The following is a 16,911-nucleotide window of genomic DNA, read 5'->3' on the forward strand; positions in this document are numbered from 1 at the left end:
ATTTTATTAGATTTAACAGAATCTAAAGAAGGAAGAATCTTCAGATATCAGCTATTCAGGGTGGGAGAAGCATGAAAGTTTCTGTTAGTCCAATCACACAACAGATGTTTGAATGTCCTTTTTTCTAAATTCCTACCAAGCAATTATTTTACCTATCTTGGCATAGAAGGTAGTGAGCATTCTGTCACGGAGTTATTCCAGGTAGAATAACTGCTTGGTGGGAATTTAGAAAAAAGGACATTAAAACATCTAGTGTGTGACTGGACTAACAGGACCTTTCATGCTGTAGGCACGAAATAATTACTATGGTAGCTAGGGGCCCATTCCATCTTAGTAAAGCTCTGACTGTTCACAATTTGTCAAACTATGCTGAATGGTATTTCCCTGTAATTTCCATTTTACTAGCTCTAGCTTTATACCTGGAGCCATAGTAAAATCTCTACTTCACACAGCAATCCTTCAAATACACAAAGACAGGTTTTATGTCTTCCCTAAACTTTCTCTTCTAGGGGCTAAGTATCCCTATGCCTCTGCTTTCTCACTGGACATGGTTTTGAGTCCCCTCATCATACACCCATGAACCTCACATCATCCCTTGAGCCCATTCCCTCACAAACTCCTCACACACACCCCCTTGCTACCCCCAGCCACTTCAGTAGGTGAAGATGAGAGAAGTCAAGCAATTTCCCTTAAGTTTATCCTGTTAGGTTGTATTAGGCAGAACTAGGATTAAAGCTTAAGTTTCCAATTCCCTGACCCAGTAGTTTCCAAATGAGCCACTGTGGTTCATCCCACGTGCATTAGAATCACCTGGAGAGCTTGTGAAATTAGATTGCTGGGCTCTACCTGCAGCATTTCTGATTCATTAAGTCTGGGATGGGGCCGGAAACGTGCATTTCTAACAAGTTCCTGGATGATGCTAAACGCTGATTAGGAGACCACACTTTGAGAACCACTACCTTAGGCCAATGGTTCTCAGATTCAGGTGTGAATGAGAGTAATTTACATGTTCATTCAAATTAGAGCTCTAGTGTCTTGTCCAAAGTAATTCAGTAAATCTGGGAGGATCTTGAGAATCTGCATATCTAATAAATGCCCCAGTGATTCTGATGTAGGTGACGCTGGTTGTGAAACATGCCTTGCTGCCACTTTATAGTTTCAAATGCATCTGCATTTTAGGAAAATATCACTTCTTCCACTCTAGGTGAAATATCTTTGATCCTTACAGGGGCTTCAATGTGAAATTTCATTCTGACAGTGGAACTGCAAAGGGGCAATTCAAATTAAACACTTCAAATTCTACCAAGAACTATCTCTTTTGAATGTTTTATAATACCCCAGATAAAAGCTGGCAACAAGTATTATATGACCCAGTTCTGATACATGTACATTAATAAAGGCCAAATATATCATTCATTACCTTTGCTTTATGAAGGTCAACACCATACATAGACAACTTTTTGGCATTCTCAAGAAATTCCAGGTCAGCTTGAGCTGGAGTCATGGACCTTTGGCAAAATAAAAATTAGAAGTTCAGCATTACAATGCCATCTTTTACAATAATAACATTTGTATATTAGTTGTACTTTATATATAAACACACAAATGTATATATTGTATATATATTGTATATATATATATACACATATATATGTGTATACACACACACACACACCAATATGTATATGGATATATTTCATAGTCCTGAAAGTAAAATATTAGGGAAAAGGATTCTTATCACTACCCTTGTCTAAATCATTGAAATATGTCTTAGTAAAAAGAGATCTTGGAGAAAAACAAAGTCACCAAAAAACTATTAGGAAAAAAGGGTTTTAAAAAATATCCTGCTAAACAATTTCCTTATAGCTGCCTCACCTCCATCAGCTCTACTCCTCCTTCTCCTCTCAGCCTTTTTTCTCTAACACACACAAACTCCTCCTACTAATTTTTCTTGCCAAGGAGGTGACCAAATTAAATCCTCTGAGGGCATGGTACAATTTACAATATCCTCTTAGCTGCCTTTTTCTTTCCATACTCCTGAATTATTATGGAAATTAAACAGGTGGGCAGCTGAAGTTACTTAACTGGAGACTCTTAATGGAGGCAAGCTTGATGAAAAGAAATTTTCTGGTAACAGATGGTATCCTGCCCACTAATCTAAACAAAATAAATTGGTTAGTAGAAGCATGTAGATAATGGGGCTGCTTTCTCTGTTATTAAGATGTCTTCATTACTAGGCATATTTAGATTTGTTAGAATTTGTTAGAATTAGATTTGTTTGAAAACATCAGTCGCACTGTCTAAATGCTCACTGTGATGATCCTTCCTTCTCCTTTATAACTTTCCCCACTCATGAGCTGTTATGTTGAGCTCTGAAGAAAAAGATATCACTCCTAATGCTGCACAATTCAGGCCAATCAGATATAACTTCATACTAATAATAATGCTGCCACACCCCCAAAGAAAAATGGTGTACATGCCTGTTTCCCAGAGGACTGCCTTAAACTAAGCAAAGCAGCCCAGTGGCCTATTCATTTAACAGAAGAAAGTCTCTTCTAAACCCATCTGTCTTTACTCTCATTAAAAAGAACAAAGCGTTCCTTGGAACAACAACCAAAATTTCAGGAGACAGTCTGCAGATTTGTTAATGACTCAACCCTCCCCAAATAAACTCTTTTTTCTACAAGCACTAAATCATCACACCTGAGTTCTATTTAGTAGATCTGAACACACACAAAAAAAGGGAGAATGGGGAAATTAACACATATGCAAATCTGTGTATTCTAGTCACTAAAAACATCTCAGAAATGGGGCGCCTGGGTGGCTCAGTGGATTGAGCCACCTATTCTTGGTTTCAGCCCAGGTCATGATCTCATGGTCGTGGGATCGAGCCCTGTGACCAGTTCTGCACTCAGCGTGGAGTCAGCTTGGGATTCTCACTCTGCCTCTGCCCCTTCTCTCTTTCAAATAAATAAAATCTTTTTTTAAAGCATCTCAGGAAAGTTTTATAGGGTTTTTTTTCCATATAAAGTTATATACTTTTCTAGTTAAGGTTACTCCCAATCATTTTATAGTTTTCGTTGTTGTTACTATTATCAATGACTTCAATTTTAGGATTTTGATGGTGGAATGGAGCTTGAAGATTACAGAATCCAACATTTCAATTTTGCTGATGAAGAAATAAGGCCCTGAGGGATCACACAGTCATGGGCAGTTGTGACTCTTAAGTTTAAGGCAGCAGGCTTTAGTCAGGACTTTAAGTCACATTACTCACGCTGGAATCATGCCTCCTGCACCTAAGAGTGGTGACCTGGTGTCTCCCTCAATCCCCTAACTATAAAGTAAAATCCATGATAACACCTAATTCCAGAGAGTAGGATAGGCAATGACCTTTTTATGTTTGCTGAATGAATGAATGTGACTATGTAGGATAAAATGAGATAATGGTTGTGAAACTGCTCTGCAAAATATGTTTATTATTATTGCAACTTTAGGTTTCTTTTTTAAAATTTTTTCAAGATTTATTTATTTGAGAGACAGAGTATGTGTGAGCAATGGGGGAGGGGCAGAAGGAGAGGCGAGAATCCCAAACAGATTCACTACTGAGTGCGGAGCCGACACGGGGACTGATCCCACGATCCCAAGATCATGATCTGAGCTGAAATCAAGGGTCACCCATTCAACTGACTGAGCCACCCAGGCACCCCTGTAACTTTCAGTCTCTGATGACATTACAGGGAACATCTATACACAATTCATAAAAGAGAAAAATTTTGATCACCTGAACTTGAAGACACATTTTAAAACAATAAATGAGGCAATTGTGATAAAATCTTTTCTATAGTTACTCCTCCAATTCTAAGGGACGTTAATGGGGTCAATTTAAATACAGATTTAAGTTTCAAACTACGTCATTTAAATGCTTCTCTAAGTAAGCATGCTTTAAAATTGTATTAAGGGCAGGAGCACCTGACTGGCTCAGTTGGAAGAGTACGTGACTCTTGATCTTGGAGTTGTGAGTTCAAGCCCCATGTTGGGTGGAGATTAATTAAATAACTATATATTTTTAAAAATAGATAGATAGATAGATAGATAGATAGATAGATAGATAGATAGATAAAATTGTATTAAGGGCAGGTAATAAGATGAGATCTTTAACTTTATTTTTTTTTAAGAGTTTTATTTATTTATTTGACAGAGAGACACAGCGAGAGAGGGAACACAAGCAGGGGGAGTGGGAGAGGGAGAAGCAGGCTTCCCGCTGAGCAGGGAGCCTGATGCGGGGCTCGATCCCAGGACCCTGGGATCATGACCTGAGCCGAAGGCAGACGCTTAACGACTGAGCCACCCAGGCGCCCCGAGATCTTTAACTTTAAAACTATGAATTTCCTTGTTAGTTGAAAATAATACTTATATTTGAAGTTTAGCTGATGTTTGAAACATGCTTAAACTTAGAAGTTACCTACAATGCCAATCATTTTTTCCTCAACCACCTGAGAGCAAACTGTCACTCTGATGACCCATCACTCCCAACACTTTAATATGTAATTCCTATGAACAAGGACATTCTCCTATATAACCTCAATGCAACCATCAAAAGCAGGGAATAATTATTAATACATTACTGCTATCTAATCCTCAGACCCCACTCAAGTTTGGCCAGTTTTTTAAAAAATGTTCTGTACAGTAGAAAGGCCCAGTTTAGTTAGCATCATGAGTTTCATTTAGTTCATGTCTCTGGTCTTCTTCAGTCTGGAACAGTTCCTTAATCTTTCTTTGACTTTCATAATCTTGACCTTTTGAGAATTACAAGCCAGTTATTCTATAGAATGCACCTCAATTTGGGTCTAATGTTTCTCCACGAGTTGATTCAGGTTTTGTATCTTTGACAGGAATGCACAGAAGTGGCTCCGTGTTCTCACTGCATCCTATCAGGTGGTAGGTACACAATTTCAATTTGTCCCTTCATGGATGATGTTCGTTTTGATCACTAATGTCTGCCAGGCTTCTCTTCTGTGAAATTCCTATTTATCTCTTTGTAATTAATAACCATATTGTGGGAATGTACTTTTTTTAAGATTTTATTTATTTGTCAGAGAGAAAGAGTGGGAGAACATAAGGAGGGGGAGCAGCAGAGGGAGAAGGAGACTCCCCACAGAGCAGGGAACCCGATGCGGGATTCAATCCCAGGACCCTGGGATCATGACCTGAGCCAAAGGCAGATGCTTAACCAACTGAGCCACCCAGGCATCCCTGTGGGAATGTATTTTGAAACCTTCTGAATATCCTTTTCCTTATCAAATTTCTAATTTACTCATTTATATTGGTATGGACTCATAGATTCTCATTTTATTCAATGCAATATAATCAATTATTTTCCTTATTTATTTTAGTGCTTAAATTGGCCCAGATTTGGTCAGTAGGAGCCTCTCCAAGCTGGATTCTGTATTCTTCTGATCATTTCTGTCATTTTTTGAGCACTCCTTTCTCAAACAATGTAGAGTTAGAGTATGTTAGTATGCATGTATATATGTATGTGCGTGTGAATATTTACACATCTGCCTATCTATCTATCTACCTAGCTATCTATCATTAGAAATCATGAGTTAGCATTGAAACCTCCAGTTTCAATGCAATACCACAGGGTTTCTCCCTCTTCATAATGTGAATCTCCTTTTACTGACAGTGAGAAACCTGACTCCCATCATCATCAATATATTGACTAATTTGATCAACACCTTGTATATAACCAATCTCTCACCGCTGCCAGTGACTCCTCCCCTACATGGATACCTTCCTCACCTTGACTGGACTCTGAACTCCCCCATGTGGGGCTGCTCCCCACCCAGGGATGCCCTCCTTACCTCACTCAAGTTCTGACTCCTGGTATTAGGCTACCCCTTTCATGGACATCATCTTCACCCTGCTCAGGCTTTAATACCCTGTATCAGGTACCACCCCATGCAAAGGCCTCCACCCAATGCAGGCCTTACCCCCACATGGATGCCCTTCTCAATCTGCTCTGCCTCTGATAACTACCACCACATGCCCATACATGACTACCCTCTTTGTACTGCTTGAGCTCTGACTCCTAACACCAGGCTGGCTCCCTACCCATGAATATTCTCACCACCCTGCTTAGACCCCAATATCCCCAGCCAGACTGCCTCTCTGCATGGATGACTATCTTGCTCTCCCCTACCTAATGGCAAAACAAAATTGTTTCAGGGGCGCCTGGGTGGCTCAGTCATTAAGCGTCTGCCTTCGGCTCAGGTCATGATCCCAGGGTCCTGGGATCGAGCCCCGCATCAGGCTCTCTGCTCGGCGGGAAGCCTGCTTCTCCCTCTCCCACTCCCCCTGCTTGTGTTCCCTCTTTCGCTGTGTTTCTCTCTGTCAAATAAATAAAATCTTTAAAAAAAAAAATTGTTTCAGGAAGCTTTTTCTGATTATAAAAATCATACATTCATTGTATAAGCACATGGGCGGGAGAAAATCTCTCATAATCCCACTACCCACAGAACTGTACATGTAAATACAACACATATATTTTACAAATTTAATACCACAAATTAAATTCAAATTATTTTCAACTTAAACTTTTATAGATCAGGGTTTCTCCTAGATTTTCGAAGACTCTTGAAGTATATAATAAACTAGCTAGGAAGACGTTAGATACCTCTAAGCCATTAAGAATTTATTCAGTACCATCCAATAATTTACTACTTGAAAGCTTACAAAAGTATCTAACCAGAGACATTTGGCACTGGTTAACTCTTGCTCATTAAAAAGAGAAGTTAAAACAAAGTTTCTCTGTATTTATTTTGAGCAAGTGGGGTCCGGATACAGAGCCATTCAGTGAGTTCCAACGTTATGTGACAGCCTCTTAATAATGTTTGTTACATCCCCTAATTAAGGACTGAGATTTCAAATAATTAAGTGGGGGACAACTGACAAGTTTACATACTTTCCTACTACCCATCAATGGAGGGCAATTAATTTTAAAGCTTGATTTGCTAGTATAAATTTACAGTGTTAATTATAACTTCAAAGTCTCTATCTGGGCAAAGGGCCACCAACCAAGGGTTCCATGTAAGTAGGCGGTCTTCTATTTATCTGAGAACAGGGTGGTATTTGCTTGTACTTTTCAATGCATAGTAAAATGCTTCTGCCTCAGCAGAAGTTTCTCTGGATTAGTTAAAATGCCATGTTGTTGGACATAATTAAATTTTCCATTTCGCTTTCTGTTTGTAAATGGTGCCAATCTTTCCAAAAAGGAGCAAGTAAATCCCAAGATGTCAGACCTCTACATTTTCTAGTCATGGAGATCCATTACTGCTTAATTTCTATCCATATACCTAAAAGAACATCAAATGGACCATATCCACCTGTCTTTTGAGATCATTTCACTTATTTGGGTTTAAATTCTGTTAAGTTCCAAAGAGTAGTTCTCTAAACCCAGATTCACATCCATCACTTGTAAAATGGGGTTAAGAATTATTATTCTAGCAAATACTCTCACTATATACTAGTCACCATGCAATGCGCTTCACATTTTTAACAATCACAAAATTCATATCATTACCCTTATTTTTCAGATGAGAAAACTGAAGCTTAGAGAGCTTAAGTCATTTACTAAGAGTCAAAAAGTTAATAAGGAATGGAGTCTGAATTCAAAATATAACAGGCTGATTCTACAGCCCATTCTTCTCTCTCACTGCCTAGCTCAGTGGTTATCAAACTTTTTGACCTTAGGATCCCTTCCCTCTCTTAACAATTATTGAGGTCTCCAAAGAACTTTTCTTTATGGGGGTTATATCTATCAATACTTACTACATTAGAAATTAAAACTAAGGCAATTTTTAAATACTTACTAAATCTTTAAAGAGTAACAATAAGCTCATATTTTAACATTCATAACTTTTTTGTGTGAAAAATAACAATATTTTCCCAAAATGTAGTAAAAAAAAAAAAGTGACATTGTTTCACATATTTATAATTTTTTTAAATATCTGATTTTGAAGATATCTGGATTCTCCTAATTCAGACTAACATAACTCAGGGTACTACTAACTCAAGGCCAACATCAGATATTCACGTTAATAAGCTAAGGCAGCCTGTAAAATGTAGCGTTAGCAAGTCCCTCAAATAACCATGGGATGTATAATAGGAAGAAACACAAATTATTCTGGCACTTTAATATTAGCTAACATTTACTGAATTTTGACAATGTGTAAGACACTGTATTAAGTTTTTCCACAGGGATGCCTGGGTGGCTCACTCAGTTAAGTATCTGCCTTCGGCTCAGGTCATGATCCCAGGGTCCTAGGATGGAGTCTCACATCGGGCTCCTCACTCAGTGGGGAGCCTGCTTCTCCCTCTGCCTGCCACTCCCCCTGCTTGTGCTCCTGCTCGTTCTCTCTCTCTCTGACAAATAAATAAATAAAATCTTAAAAAAAAAAGTTTTTCCACATAATACCTTTTCTAATCCCATCCATCACCCTATTTCCTCTGAGGAAATAAGTTCCATCAGACATATGAGGAACCTGAGGCTCAGAGAGGTTAAGTGAATAACTCAAGGTCACAAGGCCAGGACCAAGCAGAGCCAAGATCTCAACCCAGCTCAGTCTGACCATATGCCCTTGCTTTTGATCACTTTGTTATACCTTCCAACATCACTAATTATTTCCATGCAAAAAAGCATTGAATTCAATAAAGACTTTTCAAAATAACCTCAGGGGTTTCATGGGTCCTCTGGAGTCCATCCATGTACACAGATCCTAAGAACCCCTGCTTTAAGGATCTTAAAGTACCTAATTCAGCATAATAAGTTTAAAATCTAAGGGAAAAAAAAGGTAAGGCAACAAGAGCTAACATTTACTGAGCACCTATTATGTGCCAGACACAGTGCTTAGTGATTTACTTCTATTACCTCATTTAGTTTTCATCCTTCAACACAACACCTGTTACTCTTGACAAGAAAACTGAGGTTTAGAGGGCTTAAGTGACTTGCTCAAAGTCGAACAGTGGAGGGGCTTGAGCTGACTCTACAGTACCACATCCCCTCTAAAACAAACACTGAATCAAAACCAGGCCAACGGTTTAAACTTATTGCCAAAACAAACACAGAAAAAACCTGGAGACATATTTACCTGTATGACTTATGCAGTTCCATGACCTTCTCTTCAAGTTCCTTGGTCTGATTTGGGGCCAGTTTAAAATCACTAACATAATCGGCACCATGAAGTTCTGGGTCATAGTCTCCCAGCTCAGACTGGATGGTGTAAGAACCTAATAATGCTAAGGTGGCAAAGGAACAGGGCAGACGTCCCACAACTATATCCTGTCGAAGCTGAAGGCATAAATAATATCTACAGCCAAAAGAGAAAAAAATGTTACCATGTCAGCAACAACAAAAACAAAATACAGAGGAAGAGGAAGAAAAGGGGAGTGAGAGGGAGGGAAGGAGGGGGAAAAACAAGAGAGATTAAATAAATATGAAATAATATTAATAACTGTTCAATCTAGGTAGTGGTTATATGATTGTTCATCATACTATTATTTTTTTCTTTTCCGTGTGTTTTAAAATTTTTCCATGTAAAACATTAAAAAAAACCAACAACCCTGTAACTATGTTGGACTCATATTTGGAAGGCAATTTAGAAAGAGGAAGTTGCGGGCGCCTGGGTGGCTCAGTCGTTAAGCGTCTGCCTTCGGCTCAGGTCATGATCCCAGGGTCCTGGGATCGAGCCCCGCATCGGGCTCCCTGCTCCGCGGGAAGCCTGCTTCTCCCTCTCCCACTCCCCCTGCTTGTGCTCCCTCTCTCGCTGTGTCTCTCTCTATCAAATAAATAAATAAAATCCTAAAAAAAAATTAATAAAACCTTAAAAAAAAAAAAAAAGAAAGAGGAAGTTGCTAAGAGAGTAGATCTTAAAAGTTCTCATCACCAGGAAAAACATTTTTGTAATTATGTATGGTGATGGTTATGCACTAGACTTATTGTGGTGATCATTTCATAATACATGCAAATATCGAATCATTCTGTTATACACTTGAAATTAATACAATGGTATATGTCAATTATATATCAATAACAAAAAAGGAAGAAAGAAAAGAGGTAAAGTTGGGAAAAGTCTGAAGGAGGTAAGGAAATTAATATTTTATTGAGTACATTAAGTACCATATACATATAAATTATCTCACGTAATTTTCACAAAAAAACTTGTGAAGTGGGTATCATTACCAGATTACAGATAGGGGGGCAACTTCAAAGACTAAGCTTGCTCAATGTCATATAGTAACAAAGGCTGTTTGGCTCCAAAAGTGGACTCTTTCCATCATACTGCTTTGCCAAATGTGTAGATACTGTCCTTCATATATAACGATGACATTACTGACACATTTTTACTAGGGTATGAACAGTTTCAGTTCTTTTCCGGAACTTCAAGATGGGTTAAGCTGCATGTAGCCTTCCACACACTATCATATTGTAAGACTGATTCCACCCGTGTGCTAAATTACTGGGAATTCAAACTGGGCTTAAAACTGGTCAGTAGAACAAACTGAGTGCCCCTACATATGTTAGACACTCATCTCTATCAGTATCATGTTTACACCTATGATCCTGACCTCCTTAGCACTTTTTCTAGCTGAGTTGACCAATATAGACTGTTTTACCAAACAGGAAAGCTGGGAGATATGATGCAATTGAAAATTCCTGTATTGATTAGAATTCTATCCTTGGTTTGACCATAACAAGATGTTGAATAATGTAGGTATCAACAATCGCTTTGGCTAACTATGATTAGTCACTACATACATATTTTTTTTAAAAAAGAGGAATGCCAACCAAATCACAAGGGTCTTAAACTCCTCTAAAATGTAGGTAATTAGCAAAGAGTTTTAGGGACTTGTTTTGTTTTATACATAACCTCAATGAAGAAAGATGAATAAGAAGCAACACTAAGATACAAATATTACCTGAGAAAAAGAAATAACCAAAACAATTTTTTTTTTCAGGCAGAGATGGCATGTCAACTTCAAGCATGTACTAAGGATTAACCAAAGAATAATTTTTTAAAAATTTCACCATACTTGACAATCAGACTTAGAGTTTACTTAGGCTATCCCCTTATTTGAGAGATCTGAAAACTGAGGTACAGAGACTGTATATTTGTCTGAAGTCAGATAGTGGACAGCAAAATCAGAATTAGAAAAGCAGTTTCTCAGGGGCGCCTCGGTGGCTCAGTCGTTAAGCGTCTGCCTTCAGCTCAGGTCATGATCCCAGCGTCCTGGGATCGAGCCCCGCATCGGGCTCCCTGCTCAGAAGGGAGCCTGCTTCTCCCTCCCCCACTCTCCCTGCTTGTGTTCCCTCTCTCACTGTGTCTCTCTGTGTCAAATAAATAAAATCTTAAAAAAAAAAAAAAGAAAGAAAGAAAGCAGTTTCTCAGCAACCAACAATTCCATTTAACAAACATTTGCCAAGCACCTACTATGTATAAGGATCCATGCAAGGTGTTATGGATATAAATATGTACAGTAGCATTCTGTCTAATATACTGCTTTTCCATTTTCTTTTTTTAAATTAGTATTTATATAGAACCCAATAAAGGCCACTTTCCTAAAATCAGGAAGTTGTTTTCAAAGGGTACAAGATTTATTTCATAAACTAAGTGGGCTTAAAAATTACTGAGGAAGATTCAGTTCGTGAGGTTTATGTACCTAATCATACACTTTAAAAGAGAGATAAGAAGAAATAATAACACACACACACACACGAAATAATAATAATTCAGATTTCAGCTTTTTTAATCCCTATAACAGAAAACATGGTAGGGAAGGAGTATTAAAAAGAGAAAGTACTAGAGCTATTTTATCACTTATATTTTTGTCTTGCCCTTTGGAAGGCGTGTGGTTTATAGGTGCCCTATACACAGCTTGGCATAGTACTCATGATAAGCAAAGTTAAATCCCCTGCCAATTTCCTCCAGGCATGTCACAGATATATGAGTCTTCTAGGCTCACTTATTTGCAAACCTGCCTTGAAGAGACCAGATGCTTTCCATCCTAAGTTTAAAAGCACTTCATTTTTCTTCAGTTCTAAATAGAAAAATTCCCAGAGCTTATGATAATGAGAATTACTTATTATATATTTAACTATTAATAAATTATTTACCTTGTTATATCTTCTGTTAACTGTGCTGGGTCAGGTGGATAAAACTTTACATTAAATGTGAAATTCCAGGGGACACCTGTAAAAGTAAACACAAAAAGAATTGTATGCTTATACCTAAGTTTCTGATTGTTAAAAGTACCTAAAATATTCAAAGTTTTCTCTTCCTGAGGTTTTTTAAATATTCTCATGCTTTGTGGAAAAAATTTGATTTTTATTAAAGAAAGAAAAAGTTATTTAGAAAAACTTAAGAGAGTTTGAAAGGGATTTTTTTCTCTTTGAGCTCTGTGTTAAGTAATTGATATAAATAGCTTGATAACACCCAGAATTGGTGGGGAAAATAAACAATTATCTATTGTTGATATGAGTATAAATTGATACAACAACCATATCTAAGGAGAACAATTTGACCATATCTTTCAAAACATAAAACATATATATTCTTTCACCTCCCAATTCTATTTCCATAAATGTGTCTAACATATGCTTAAACGTGGTCAGAATGGTATATGCATAAGATATTGTTTGTAATAGCAAATGTCTGGAGACAACCTAAATATATATTTATTTAGCAAGAGAAGATATATTTCCAAGATATAGTGTTAGGTGAAAAAAATATCAAGGTCAAGAACAGTGCACAGAGAAAGCAACCATAAGGGGCACCTGGGTGGCTCAGTTGCTTAAATGCCCGACTCTTGGTTTCGGCTCAGGTCATGATCTCAGGGTTGTGAGATGGAGCTCCTCATCAAGCTCTCGCTCAGCATGGAGTCTGCTTGGGATTCTCTCCCTCTCCCTCCGGAAGTGCCCCTCCCCTTGCTTGTGCTCCCTCTCTCTCTCTCAAATAAATAAAAAGTTTTCAAAAACTAAAATTTAAATTTTAAAAAAGCAACCATGAAAGAAGTATATGTTAGGGTATGATTATATATGCATAGACAATCCCTGTAAGGATATATACTAAATCAGTTATAGTTGTTAGGAAGCTAGGAAGGGGAACTTTTAGAGAGGAAAATGAAGATGGGGAAAATAGGATGGAGACCTATTTTCACTGTATACGCTTTTATACCATTTGAATTTTGTACATATACTACTTATTAGATATAAACATGTAACTTTTTTAAAGGATAATCTTTGTCTCCTCCCACTAAAATGCAAATTACTGAGCATAAAAAATTTTTTTCTGTTTTATTTGGTGTGTATCCCTAGTGTCCAAAACAATGCTTGGTAAATCATAGATGCTCAAGAAATATTTGTTGAGTGAATGAATGAAAAAAGTAACTGATTTCACAGCATTGTTGTGAAGGTCATATGAGGATGCTACAGCTCCAGGGGGAAAAAAAAAAGGTACTAATATATTAAAACTATCCATTAATCCAGATCCACCAATGACCTTATGTTACTACACCTAATCAAATGAAAACAAACCAAAAAAACCCCTGTATTCTGGTTCAATTTTTCTCTCCATTTAACCCAAAACAAGGAAGTTTAGCTGTATTAGAAATAACCGCATCTAAACAGAAATGTCCCAATTATTAACTTTTACTTTTGTTAATAGCAATTTTAAGAAGAGGAACCCAAATTTTCAGTTCCTATTCTTTTCTATGTAAGAGATATAAGTTTGACATGTTGCTAGTGAAGATATTCAGGTTCACTGCAAGCTAGCTCAGGGTTCAATGCAATAGAGACTAAAAAAGTTAATCACTTGGAATTAAAAAAATTTTAAAGTTAAGCTTTAGTTAGTGACGGTCTCTAGAATAGGATACATATAATTAGTAATACCTTATGGAGAATATTTAGTCGGGGAGAAAAAAAAGTGGCTGGAAAAGCTCTAAAAAATCTTAACATTAAAATTTCTACCCTTGGGGCGCCTGGGTGGCTCAGTTGGTTGAGCGACTGCCTTCGGCTCAGGTCATGATCTTGGAGTCCCGGGATCGAGTCCTGCATCGGGCTCCCTGCTCGGCGGGGGGCCTGCTTCTCCCTCTGACCCTCCCCCCTCTCATGTGCTCTCTCTCTCTCAGTCTCTCTCTCTCTCAAATAAATAAATAAATAAATCTTTAAAAAAAATTTCTACCCTCTTGGGGCGCCTGGGTGGCTCAGTCGTTAAGTGTCTGCCTTCAGCTCAGGTCATGATCCCAGGGTCCTGGGATCAAGCCCCACATCAGGCTCCCTGCTCAGCGGGAAGCCTGCTTCTCCCTCTCCCACTCCCCCTGCTTGTGTTCTCTCTCTCGCTGTGTCTCCTCTGTCAAATAAATAAAAATCTTTAAAAATTTTTAAAAGATAAAAAATAAATAAAATTTCTGCCCTCTTGGGATGCCTGGGTGGCTCAGTCAGTTAAGTGTCTGCCTTCGGCTCAGGTCATGATCCCAGGGTCCTGGGATCGAGTCCCACATTGGGCTCCTTGCTCAGGAGGGAACCTGCTTCTCCCTCTGCCTGCCGTTCCCTTGCTTGTGCATGCTCTCTCTCTCTCTCTGACAAATAAATAAATAAAATCTTAAAACAAAAAATGTTTACTTAAAAAAAAAAAATTCTGGCCTCTAACTCAGCAACACTTCAATGACATTCCCACCAAAGTGCATAACCTGAAGATTCATGTGCCATGAAGAAATATCAGACATCCTCAAAGTGACCACTTATAAAATAATGAGGCTGGACTCTTCAAAACTTTCAATGTTATAAAATACTTTAAAGACTCAGAACTGTTCCAAATCAAAAAAACTGAAGAGATGTGCCAACTAAATGCAAAACATCACCAGAGATTTTCTTTTGCTATAAAGAATATTACTGGAACAACTGATTAGATCTGTAGGTTACAGTATTGCTTCAATGTTAATTTCCTTCTTTTAATAACTGTATTATAGCTATATAAGAAAATTCCTAGTTTTTAGGATATTTTAGGGGTAGGGAGATATCATGACTGCAACTTATTTTCTTTTTTATTGAAGTGAAATTCACATATATTAACCATTTTAAAGTATACAATTCAGTATATTTAGTGTACAATTCAGTGGCATTTAGTACATTCATAATGCTGTACAACCATCATCACTATCTAGTTTCAAAACCTTTTCTTTCTTTCTTTTTTTCCAAAACCTTTTCACCACTCCCAAAGGAAACTCTGTATCCATTAAGCAGTCACTCCCTCGCTGTCCGAACCCCCACCACCTCCAACACTTGGCAACCACTAATCTGTTTTATTTCTGTGGATCTACATATTCTGGATATCATATAAATAGAATCATATATGACCTTAAACATTTGGCTACTTTCACTTAGCATAATGTCTTCACTGTTCATCTATACAGTAGCATGTATCAGTATTTCTTTCCTTTTTAAGGCTGAATAATATTCCACTGTATGTATATATCACATTTTGCTTACCCATTATTGGGTAATGGGCATTGGGTTGATGGACATTGGGTTGTTTCTCCCTTTTGTTTATTGTGAATAATGTTGCTATGATGCAACTTTAAAATGGTTAGAAAAAAAACCTCTGTGTGTATGTGTGTGTGTGACTGTATAGATAAAGAGAAAAGAAGAAAAAGCAAATGTAGTAAAATATTAACATTTGAAGAATCTGAGTAAAGGATATTCAGGAATTCTTTGTAGCATTCTTTCAATTTTCTGTTAAGTCTGAGATTATGTCAAGAAATATTTTAAATTAATAATTGAAAAAAATTCCTGCCTTCTGAGGACACAGGAAACTAGGAATTCTCATTTACTGCTACTGGTGGGGAGGTAAACTGTTACAATCAATGTAAAAGAGAGCAATTTGGCAATATCTGGTAAAACATACCCTATAATCTAGCAATTCCACTTACAGATATACATCCTCGATCAAGTGTTTTTTTAAACTGTGGATCATGATCCATTGTGAAGTCAGTTTAGTAGGTCAAAAACAGCATTTTAAACAATGAAACAGAATACAAACAAACAAAAAAAATTAGAGGATATCCCTCAGAGTAAAGATTAAGAATTGTTTTGTGAAATTTTCTTTTCAACTGAGATGAATTTCAAAAATCATGTTGAGTAAGAAAACCAAATCACAAATGATTAACTATTAAATAATTAAATTTATATGATGTTCAAAAGGTAAAACAATATTTTTAGGTATACGTTCATAGGTAACAAAAACTACTTAAAAATACAATGAAATCATTAACCTAAAATTCAGGACAGTTGTGACGCCTGCAGGGAAAGGAGAGGAAGACACATTTATAAGGTGTACACCTGGACTAGAGAATTTTTTTTTTTTAAAGATTTTATTTATTTATTTGACAGAGAAAGACACAGCGAGAGAGGGAACACAAACGGGGAGTGGGAGAGGGAGAAGCAGACTCCCTGCCAAGCAGGGAGCCCGATGCAGGACTCAATCCCGGGACTCCAGGATCATGACCTGAGCCGAAGGCAGTCGCTTAACCAACTGAGCCACCCAGGCACCCTGGACTAGAGAATTTTTTAAACATAATTTGTGTATGTTATATATCTGTATTGTTCGGTATATATAGAAGGTATAAGGATTCCTTTCTTCCTTCCTTCCTTCCTCCCTCCCTCCCTTCTTTCCCTTCCTTTTTTGAAGGTATAAGGACTTCTTGCTTTTGCTCTGCACTATTACAGAAAGGGGTAGACATGGATAGCCACATTGAGTAGGGGAGATCTCTCTTATTCACAACCAAGGGAATTAAGCTGGGAGGAAAGAGAGAGATTGATAAACCTCCAAAAGAGGTTCAAATGAATAAATGGGTCTG

General features: G+C 37.5%; 1 protein-coding gene across 17 annotated transcripts in view; it reads right to left on the bottom strand.

The window, feature by feature from the left end:
• The window catches only part of EPB41 (erythrocyte membrane protein band 4.1), a 197,420-nt gene that overhangs the window by 68,444 nt on the left and 112,065 nt on the right, over positions 1–16,911 (bottom strand). For all 17 annotated transcript variants that reach the window (XM_035019289.1, XM_035019294.1, XM_035019288.1 and 14 more), the window contains 3 exons: positions 12,173–12,248; positions 9,150–9,368; positions 1,421–1,508 (listed from right to left, as the gene is read on the bottom strand). In XM_035019289.1, coding sequence (XP_034875180.1) covers positions 1,421–1,508; positions 9,150–9,368; positions 12,173–12,248 — 383 coding nt within the window. The remainder of the gene's footprint in view (positions 1–1,420; positions 1,509–9,149; positions 9,369–12,172; positions 12,249–16,911) is intronic.

This window comes from Mirounga leonina, unplaced genomic scaffold (assembly GCF_011800145.1).
Source record: "Mirounga leonina isolate KUSES-001 unplaced genomic scaffold, KU_Mleo_1.0 Mir_173, whole genome shotgun sequence".
Classification (NCBI taxonomy): domain Eukaryota; kingdom Metazoa; phylum Chordata; class Mammalia; order Carnivora; family Phocidae; genus Mirounga; species Mirounga leonina.